The sequence below is a fragment of the Patiria miniata genome, unplaced genomic scaffold (genome assembly GCF_015706575.1).
Source record: "Patiria miniata isolate m_02_andy unplaced genomic scaffold, ASM1570657v1 HiC_scaffold_24, whole genome shotgun sequence".
NCBI classification, from domain to species: Eukaryota; Metazoa; Echinodermata; class Asteroidea; order Valvatida; family Asterinidae; genus Patiria; species Patiria miniata.
Genome location: NW_024037063.1, coordinates 19,387,613 through 19,399,144, shown reverse-complemented (window position 1 = coordinate 19,399,144; position 11,532 = coordinate 19,387,613). Strand labels below are relative to the sequence as shown.

At 39.6% G+C, this 11,532-nt stretch overlaps 1 protein-coding gene across 1 annotated transcript; it reads right to left on the bottom strand.

Annotated features, from left to right (window-relative positions):
* Positions 1–5,096: 5,096 nt before the first annotated feature.
* On the bottom strand, positions 5,097–10,337 carry LOC119732485. The gene is made up of 2 exons (XM_038206014.1): positions 9,891–10,337; positions 5,097–9,420 (listed from the first exon to the last, which is right to left on the bottom strand). Exon 2 carries the CDS (start codon positions 8,418–8,420, stop codon positions 7,506–7,508), a length of 915 nt encoding a protein of 304 aa, XP_038061942.1. The 5' UTR covers positions 8,421–9,420; positions 9,891–10,337; the 3' UTR covers positions 5,097–7,505.
* Positions 10,338–11,532: the final 1,195 nt, after the last annotated feature.

Genomic DNA, 11,532 nt, shown 5'->3' with positions numbered 1-11,532 from the left:
TGCTCCAAGCATTCGATGCAGAAGGGAAACAAAGCATGCGACAGACATTAGCGTCATCCAGGTCCCATTCATCATCGCAGATGCAGACTGCACCCCACTCGCCTTGGTAGTAGGAGGAGCTGCCACCAACAAGGTGAACTAAACTTAATTAATGAAGAGTACAATATGAAAGGAATTAAGGTGCGAAATCTGATCAATGGGATGCTGACATAATCAGGTAGTGTTATTGACATTTGGACATGGATCCTTCAAATGAAGTTAAATATGACTGTCAAATAAAGAACTACTAACCTGGGTTTGAGTTGTTGGAATATGGTTTGGAGTTGTGATAGTAGCACCACAAGTAACTCCAGCATCTTCACTATGCACACAATCACACAGGCGTAGCCAGCCCGGGGGGGGGGGGGGGGGGGGGGTGTAAGGGGGGTATTTACCCCCCCCCCAATATTTTTTAAAGACTGCCTTTTTCTATTCAAATGCCCTTTTTTTCAACTGGCTTACCCCCCCCCCCCCCGTACCCCAATAATTTGTAAAGAGTGCCCTTTTCTTAAGAAGGCCCTTTTTCGGAACAAGTGCCCTTTTAAAAAAAAGACGTGGTACCTTTTTGTGGCATCTGCCGTTTTGGGTGCCTGTTACTGAATTTCGCTCATGTATCGCCCTGAAAAGCACCATATATTTGCCATTTGTGTGCATTATCGTCAGTTTTGAACAGCGCCCCCATTGACAGATGGTACCAGGCAGATGGTACGGTTTTTTTAATTTTACGGAGGCCAAGTGTCCGGAGAAAAAAAACCTGTCTACATTTCACCACGGATGTGCAAGTGCCCTTTTCAAAAAATGTTACCCCTCCCCCAATAAAAATGACAAAAAGTCAACAATTGGGTAATTGTTCATGTTACTGCCCGAAAAATGGGAAACCTATAATTACCAATCCTTGGGCATACTACGCCAACCAAGGGTTGGGCAGTATTAAATAACCAACTTTTGAGTAAGTCGTGTGCTTAATTATTTGGTAAAGACTTCGTCCAACGACCGTTGGGTATTAATTGCCCAATAGATATTCAAGTTGACTATTGAACCAACGTTGGGCAATATTAGTTGGGCATTTTTTTGCCCAACGTTCTAACACTGTAAATCCATTGACCTCACAAAAATGCCCTCCCCTCCCCCCGCCAAAAAAGTACCTTATTGGTAATCCATTGCTTAGACTATGCACAGCAAGGCTATTTAAATTAGTTAAATATAACAAGTGCAGTATCCTTGTTTTTGGCCATTTTCACCTGTTTACGACTGGGTCATGTATACTTGTTCAAAGAAAGTACATTGTTGAAGGTCCGGTTATTGTTGAAGAAATTCAATGAAACATTATCATAGGATTATTTGCTTTGTAAATTAATGATTCACGTGTTAATATTTTTCAGATTTTGAGCTAGCGAGAGGCTGTGAGCAGAGCTATGCAAAGGTATATTTTTAATAGAATAATGTGCTTTTATTTGTCAAACGAAATTAATGTGTAACTGTACTTGTGCGAACAACAACAGACACAAAGGTCAGTTTATTCTAAACGTTAACAAATCGCAAAATATGAAAACAGATTTGTGGCTTTATCGTAATTGAATGTTGACAGAAATTTCAAAGAGCATCGTATAATAACTGGTGTTTGTTCACACTCTTCCGTTGTTTTTTTTTCCTGATGGATCTTTGCTTTTGTCTCTGATAGTTTCTAATGCTCTTTCAGAACTGGACAGAACTTTAAAACGGTGGTTGTGTTTACAATTCCGTAATTTCAAATTTGAAAAGTACACGAGTGATTTGAATGATTCTTGTACTAAAGGAAAGCTTATGGATTGATCCTAGATTTTGAAAGTGCTACATGCAGAACTTTACTAAAACAATAGTCCAAACATTTGGGTTTCGCTTTTTTTAACTGACATTATTGAAAATAATAAACAAGGTGTACTTGTGAAATTAAAAAACAAGATCAAAGGAGCTATATGTTACATAATTGGAAAATAAAATCCTCTTATAGAGAAGGAAACGTAAGCTTACAATAGCAAACAATTAAAGCTATCTCGTCAAGTTATTTTAAGTTTAATCTTTACTGAAGCAACATAATAGTGCACTGTATTCTCATTATTATAAAAAAAAAAAAAAACCGTAAGTGTACGTAGGCTTATATTAAGCTTTGGCTATTAGTTACGGGACGAATCGCACTTGATAAAGTTTGTCGTAAAAATGCATAGAACGCTCAATGAGGCCAAGAACCTTTTGCTTTCCGTCGTTTGTTTCAGGAGATGATGGACTTGGTCCGTTCAAGCTATCAGTCTTCTCAAACCGACGGCTATTCCCTGCATTGAGGTGGTGTTCACCCATAAAACACCGCAGCTGATCCCGGCAAGTGATCCACGAGTTCATTGGTAACCCATCATTCTCCCATTCAATCAGCTTCTTGCTGAAGGGGATACCAGTCGCCTTGCAATACGCTGACATCACGGCTTCTGGCTGAGCAATCAGATCGTCAGCATCCATGACAAACGGACAAGGATCCAGGTTCTCTTTGACATACTCGTACAGTTCCACTAACTCCTTGAAACCAGCATGCTTCCCCATCTCTTTGTCTTGCCATTCTTCCATAGACCGTTCGTCCATGGGCTGGGCAGACTTCTTAAGTCCCTCCTGCAGGAGTTTTCTCCAGGATGGGATGACTTTCTTCGGGTTTCTGATGAGGAAGGTGTGTTGGTATCCGCTTGGGAGGCGCTCCAATCTACCTTCCAGGCAGTCAGCGAAGTCCTTGGCAAACACCAGACTAGATTCCTCGTGCCCAGCCTCTAAAGTCTGCTTTACCCAGGCAAAGGTGTTAATCGACGAGGAATAAGCCAGTTCTGCCCCTGGCAGCTGAACGCCCTCCTCTGGCAGAGGTTCAAGGGCAGGTGCATACAACCTCTTCTTCTCTGGACCATAGTAGAGTGCACTACAGTAGGGTTCATAGTAAAACGCACCCCCTTCTATGTTGCTGACTGCACGTAGGACCGCAGTAGTACATGACCGAGGCACAGACCACAGCATGACACGTGGCTGATTACATAGACTCTGCATCGCGGATGTTTTGGGGGGTTTCACCCAAGAAAAGCAGCAGTGACAACGGTAGTTGAAAACCGATGAGTTCAACCATGGAGGAATTGTATCGTCTTTACTTTAGCCCCCACTATGTAGCTTCACTTACCGTCTCTGTTGCAGGGCTTATACAAAATCGTAACCCGAATGATAGCCTACACTGCACACGAACCATCGGTACCGATGGTTCGTGTACAAACCAGAATGACCAATAAGACAACAGCGCCGATGGTTTGTGCACTGACCGATACAACCAATGAGAGAGCATACAATCACTGGTGGTCATCGGCCCAGTGACCTTGCCTAGCTCAGCTATCAGTGAGATTTACGTAGCGTTGAGTAAAAAAGTGTGTGGGGAAACTGTGGTCAGGGCCCTGGCCCTGCACAAGGCCATCTTAATATGTTAATGTAACGTACACTTTGTACAGTTGACCCCTTATATTAATTGCTTCTATTTCCAGCTGCATGCACTATAATATATTACTTGGACATGGTTGTATAGCAAGGACCTATGGTTGTACCATGGAGGAAGGAATAGAAAAATACAACTTGGAAAACGATAATCTAAACGAGAATATGCTGAAATGTAGCGCCCACTGAGAAAGAGAACTGGAGTTGTAATACATGTCAACCGTGCAGACAAGTTCTGGGAGAGAATATTCAACCGACGGCGAGATTACTTACACCATGGAGGAAGGAACACCTCCATGCTTACACAAGCTAAAACTGTAAAAGATTTAATGTTTTCATATTCCTTGCTCTATGGTTATTCCAAATGGTCCGGCCGTGATTATTTTAATTAATCTGTTATTACTGATCATTTGTCAAATCTGTTTTATAAACCAACAAACAATCAATTGTTGTTCTATGCATTTTAACTGGACTGGTGGTATTACCATTAAATCCCATATTCAAGGCATAAATAGATATTTGTTGATGTATGATGTAACATAGCATGGCGCCGCCACTGCCGTGGTGTACTTTGCTTGTTCGTCTGTCGCGCTATCTAGAGCAACAGTTTTGTACTGAACTTTCACAAAAACCGGTATAATTTCATCGAGTTCTAAACACTCCCGTTCCTAAATCACGAGTTAATCCGATTCCTGTTACAAAGTTACAACAAAACATTATTTCGACATGATTTTCCTATTTTATTGCAAAGTGCATGGGTAAACCCTTTGAAAATATCCCCCCAAAATGAGGAAATAATTTTCTGACAAACTTCTAGTTGGGTATATAAGTAGATCGAGATAATAATGGTCATCAGATTTTATCAACTTTACAGAATTCTTCAATGGAATTTTCCGATATTTATTCAAGTGTGCCACGTTAGGGAACATTCAGCCGTTTGTGTGCCCAATTTCCGGATGCCACCGTTTTCGAATTTCGGAATATAATCTCATGACACCGAAATAGTTTACAGAGGTATAAACCGCCGCAGTAATAAGGTGTAAGTACCAGTATTTCACGGACTGAATTTGAAGTTTATCAACAAATAAGTTTGGCAACACTACATGAGGAAAGTCAAGGTAAACGTCGAAGTGTGCCAAGTTAGGAAACACCACTATGTAATATATTAAGGAATTGATAGGGTACTGGTTTTAAGAAATATATTTATAGACTTTGAGCGCATTATTTTTAAATTAGAGATGAAGGAAGGGCATTTTCAAAAAGCAGAGCTTGTCGAGTAGGAATCCCCTATAACATGAATTAATACATACATTTAATGAAAAAAGATATTGCAAACCATTAAACATGTAAGCTGTACATGCCCCCCCCCCCTCCACCAAAAGCAGTCATATGGAAAACTTTGACCCGATTTCGGACAGAAAAGATAAGCCCTGCTCCCCACACCACACACAGTGTGTGTAAACAAATGAGTGCACACAGTGACCGCAACAGTTCATCGGGGCAAACCATTTCTAGCATAAGGGGTATTGAAAAGTGGAGGTGCAAAAAAGATACACAGAGGATTCGTGTGATAAGTGTTCAGTACGTTTGTGTGTATTAGGTGTTTATTTACTTCACACAATAAACATCAAAATGCTTTCAACGTAACATTTTCCAACAAATTGTAACTTTAACAAAAATACAATGAAATTGAAACCATTGCTGAACCTATTTAGATTTTTGATAAAAATGCATAGATGATGTACTCTCAGTCTCATGCTGAATGTCTGAAGTTGAAAAAACCCTGAGTTTGAGTATTGCTATTCATTTCGAAAATACATTTTATGCTGTGGAAAAATATTTTTCCACGTAATGATGAAATAACTTGGCTTGGAGCTCAACTGAAACTTGACATAACTTAGTGAATGGCAAATAACGGCATAATACTGGCATTTGTTACTTTGGCATTACATTCTGTTTAAACAATATTCAGTGAAAAGAACTACAAAATAAAACATCTTTAAATAATGCACACTTTTTTCAGCTGTCTGCACAATGTTTTGTTCTGGTCTCACAAAACATTAAAACCAATAAAGGTCAAGCAAAAGGCAAGTTCAATTTGTTTCGATGCGGCACTAGTTTCCAAAGGCTTCATTACAAAATGATAATAAATTTACTACTCGTACAACAAAACACATTTCAAATTAAGTACCTGCATATTACTTAAGTAGTTATCCAACAACCTTTAGGGAAAAAAATCATAAGGGGGAAAAACACAAAGCTTTACATCAACAATGAACAAATACACAAACTTTACACTTCTGCTATCTACGAGTATATATCCATCAAAGCGCACACCAAGGTGGTGCACATTCAAATTGATCAGGTTATACAACATGTATGACCACAAAGTTTTACATCAATAATGAACATGTACAGAAGGTGATAAATGTGTTTATATTTTAAGTAGCATAAAAGGAGACGAAGTATATTCATTGAAGATATTCCGGGCATGTTGCTCGGCTATGATGATTCTATTTCTGACTAATGCTGCATCTGACAAGCCATTTTTGGGGTATATGCATGTGCTCGCATACCATGTTTCAGAAGTAATGGACATGTACAGTAGGTGATATCTTAAGTAGCATAAAAGGAGACGAAGTATATTCATTGAAGATGTTCCGGGCATGTTGCTCGGTTATGATGAGTTTGTTTCTGACAAATGCTGCATCTTACAAGCCATTTTGGGGTTCTCTTACATTTTGATTCGAGATGTCTTAGCCGGTTTTGTTTTTGCATTATCTGCTTCAGAGCACTTTTGCCAAAGTTTGTAGACCGAAAATACCACTTGGTGACAAGGTCATTTAATTTTTCCAGACCTTGTTGGCAGAAGAATGATATGTTACCATGTGTTCTCATTACTTCTGGTACATGGTATGCCAGCACATGCATATATGGAGTGATATCCTTTGCCAAATATACCGTCTGATACAGTTCTAACCATTTCTTGGCGGAGGACCCAAACCGATCAATATCAAATGGTTCCAGGTTTTTATTCATCTGGGCTACCAACTCCTTAAACGAGTTCCAAAGGGCTTGAATACTGGTCAGTTTAGGATGATCAGGGATGATTGCATTTAAATCTATATTGAAAAGTACTCTTCTGTTCTCAGGGCCGGTGAAGGATCTTGACTGGATTTTGCCATCATTAATAATGTATTTCCAGTCAGTGATACCCAGTTTGATTATGAAATTTTGAAATCTCATAAGGTTGTCGCATTTGTCGAGATTGAGGCTTGGATTAAGACGTACACAGTTATCAAGATGTTGCAGATAGTATGTGAGTTGGTACACTAACTGATCCATAACCCGAAGAAAAAGATGAAGGGTGTCTGGGATAATTCTAGCAATAGGAACAGATGAAAAAATTGGTTCGGCATCACAATTGAACTTCGTTTTGCTCTTTTTTGGCAATTTGGCACACTCTGATATTTCCTCGATTGTCCGAGCTCCCTGAGAAGTGTCGGTCATAGACCATTTCTTGGTCACATCCGACCGTTCGAGTTTGCTACATTTACACCAAAGACAAGAGAATGTTGATGCAAAGCCTCCAATGCCTGTGACCTGATTCAGAAATTTTAGGTCCCCACCAACAAACTTAACAACTTCGATCAACTCACCATTAATTTCAACAGAATCCAAGGAATTAAATTCGTCAATCAGATCCTTGAGGGCTTTGAGTAAACATTCTCTTGTCTCTGGACACTGAACAATAGCTAACAGGTAATTTCCACGTTCTGACATACAGTTTTTGTCACCGATTACAGTGTAACTCATGTTTACCAAGTGTTTTTTAGTTCCAGCTCTGGTTCCATCCCCACTCAATTTGATCTTTACTTTCCCATCCTGAATAAAATGAGCGTTAGTTTCATCACTCAACACGTAAATTAGATTAGTTTTCAGTGATTTGAATACACCGTGAAAATCACCCTCCAATGTTTTTATTTCAAACATGGCAACAGCTCATTTCTTCGTTTGGCAATCCTACATGCTCTAGGAAGAGCACTGTAACGTTGGGCAATTTCATGGTACCCACTTTGCGTGACATTGAATGTGTCCATGATGAATATCATCTCATCAATATCCTCTTCACATATTTGGTCTGCCGTTCTTATTATATAATCATTGTCATTCCGAACAACCTTCACTGTCTGCCCACCCTCATCTAGGAATTCAACACTCAACAAATCTTTCCTACATTCAAGAAAATCTTTCATGTCAGTGATTTGTTTGTGTTTGTGTCTACGTCTTTGTCTCTCACTATACATGTAGCTCTGTTTTCCTTTTGTTCGCCCCCTTTCTCCCTTTTCACGTTTTTTGGGGTCTGAATATCTTTCAAATTTTCTTTCAACTTCCAATTTCTCTTGGGAGCACTTCACCAAGTCATTGCTAACAGTAGCCAAACTTTCTTCAACCTTTCTCCTTTTAATCTTTTCACTTTCTAATTGATACTCTAACTTTCGCTTTGTTGGGCTGCCAGTTTTGTGGGGAACTTTCAGAGTGTATACATTTTTCTCAAATGTTCTCAGTAATTTTGATCGCCCGTTTGAGCCTTTCTGACTTCTCCAAGAATGCCACAGCCTGCCAAGCTTACTTCTTAATGCAGTCAAGGAGTTTGAATCAACTCTTTCAGGGGAGATGTTCTGACGGGCTATTATTCGTTGAAACACTGTTTGCACATTTTCAGATGATAGTTGTCCGTTTACATCTTTGACCAAATTGAAGAGGAACATTTCCGTAACATCAATTTCAGCAATGTTCGGGTAAACAGTCTCGTCTTCGGGACTGGCACAAAGTGGTCGAACAATACACATGAATGCCAAAGCGGCAACAATGAAAGTGCCGATGGCGCCCATTGTTTCAAATAGGAAGAAAATGGATCAGCGTAGAAACCTAAGTTAAACAAAACTGAACCAGAGAATGTGGAAATTACCTGTAGCTATTGTTTCTGTGAAACCTACATTACAAAATATGTGCACATGTACATGTTCATGTCCATGTACACATGTACATACAGGCGTACTTGGAATACCAAAAATTATGAGCACATTGCAAGTTAGCTTACATAGATAAAAATAGCATACATGCAAACAAGGAGGTGAACAAAAAAGCTAAACACACAATGTTAAATTTAGGCACTATAAAACTTCTGGAAATCAAATCGGTTTCCAATGCCACGGGAGAATCTGAGTTGGAACTGGAACCCTCTGTGGATCAGATGCAAGCTGCCATCTGGTGAATACTGTTCAAGTGGCTTCCTCTCCTTCAAGCGAAAAGATACAGTTCCTGGCTCTATGAAGGAATAATCGCCTTGAGGGTTAAAAATTCTCCAATTCCACCCGTCACCAAGTAAGCAGTTTAAATCTGTAGGCGATTTAAGAAAAATGCGTGAATTGTTCCCATTGATGCCAAATGAAGTTAACTCTGCAAAGAGATTCCGCGGAATTGGCAGTTCGATATTGACAACACTGTCAATTTTTCGTTGTCCGTGGAGCGACTCCTTTACCGATGTTTTTAGCTGCTCAAGAAATAGGCTTCTCTGTTCCTCAGAATATTCGATGAAGCAATCTGGCACATCTATGATATCGCCAGCTTCACGCCATTCATCGTACAAAGTTGAACTCCACTCTTCAGCGGTGTAATGAACTTTTACAAAGAGTTCATCATTTATAACCTTGGAGTCGGTTACAATTAGCTCGTATAATTTAGAGGTAGACCACGTCTTACGTCCAGGTTTCTCTTCACGAAGGGTGGGACCACTGTTAAGTTTACGGTAGTTTATTTCCTTCCTCGGTCTTGCACTCCTCCTAACCACTAACGGAGGAAGCACTGGCCATAAGGTAAAGGTAGCCTGTACTGTAGTGAAAATAAAAACAGACCAAGAACTTTTTAAATTAATTCAATGAAATTCTCAAGCTCTTCCAAAAAAAAACAGAACCATGCCTGAACATGCATGGCATTTGGCCGGGATAAAATAACAAAAGATCCCAACTAAATAATATCAGTAATAGTATCTGAATTTTAATCAACAGATCAACAGTAGAACCATTGGACTTTATATATTTTTAGCTCCAATTTAACAAAGACAACAGTTTGTCAAATTGGTTAAACATGTTGTCATGGACAATTAATGGACATGATTGTTGAACATGTTGACTGACATGACTGAGCATGCTGAGTGTTGTTCATGTTATAATATAGTAAAAATAGCAAAAACTTTTGTTCAGACTTTAATTTTAAACTTCATTACGTCATGTACGTGACAACCTGATGTGTAAAACTGGTCAGAAAAGGTACGAATTATTAAAACAAAAATAATTCCTCACCTCGTCCCGTGTGCAGATTGTCGAGTTATGTGCCCATAATATACAGAGATGATGAGAGATCTCCTCACTTCAGAATCAAAATCCAGGTGAAGTATACACACACGCGTACGTACCGTCGCCATGAACGTACCAGAACACGCTGCACCCCTCTTGTAGAATAATGAGGTGATCCAACGCGAAGACTCCAACTTTTGCCCTAAAGTGCTGGATTTTTACACGAATGTAACATATGACAGTCATCAAGAGAGAAACTGGAATATATCTCCTCTTTGTAGAATCCCTTCACTTCTCAAAAAAAATCCGATTCAAGCAGTTTTTCGGTCCCGAATTGGTTGACTATGAAGGAAAATGAACAACCTCGTGTTTCACGAGGACAGAAGTATGCGTGGCATCGACTAGTTCCCAGTACAACAAACGTGTTCGTGCCCCGCATACCGGAAAGCCCGAATTGGTTGACTATGAAGGAAAATGAACAACCTCGTGTTTCACGAGGACAGAAGTATGCGTGGCATCGACTAGTTCCCAGTACAACAAACGTGTTCGTGCCCCGCATACCGGAAAGCCAGTGGAACCAGACTATACTACGATTTGCATATATTATTGAGGTCATCCTTCAGATGAAAGGAGCTCAACAATTGGATTGGAATAAGCCCATGCTTTTTCTGGACCAATCAAAACCATTCTTATATCTCTGAAAAGAAAATTGTGTATAGTTTATTTAGTGAGCAGACCCCCGTGAAATCGTGTTGACCTCCATAGAGAATTCAATTTTGAGCATTTTTACCGATTTTCTAATCAAAAAAGGCCCTATGTTCCAGGATTGATTGAAATAAGAAACTCCACTGAACAGAAAGGGGATGTTTTACATTTTCAAATGGTGTCCGATATGGTAAGGTACATAGTAACACTATTCAGTAACAAAGGGAAGTTTGAGGATAGTGCCCTTTTTAGCAATGAATTCCCCGTGTTAAACCGCGCGTAGCGGAAGTCAGTGAGCAAATGTCCGCAAGTTTTTGCGCCACCATGTTCCACGGAGCACACTTTCATGATATAATTTTAGAAATGTTGATACTGATTTCCGGGGCGGGGCAGATACGTGTTCCCTCACGTCCCCCTCATTTTGGCGACGGATAAACCTAACCCAGCGTAGTTTTTTTACTTTTGATGTAACGAAGGAGAAATCAAAAATGTGGTTTTTTTTACCCTAAAAGAGCCGGGGGCGGAATTCGCCACCCCCTCGACTTTTTCCGCGATAGCCTTCAAATTTTTTTTTTCGCAACCTGAGCTGTTATGACTTTTTAGGCTCGAGCCTTGCGCATCTTTTGACAACAAACAAATATAAAAATCAGACCAGGGGTTGTTGCTAACAGGTATAATGAATCTAATGCGTAATGTCAGCCACGGTAATGTCAGTCACAGAGGTTTATTTGCATATTAAAAGAAATCATGAAAGTTTGGCACATTTACTACATGTGTTGGTTACCCTATAAGCTAAAATGCTCGTATGGATTTAAATACGTAGAAATTTTAACTTGAAAAGAAATTTGAAAAACATGTTTGACATTTTTTGGTTGCATCGCTTTTTGTAATGTCAGTCACGACAGTAAACTACCACTCTAATTGGAAAAACTGAACATGAAAT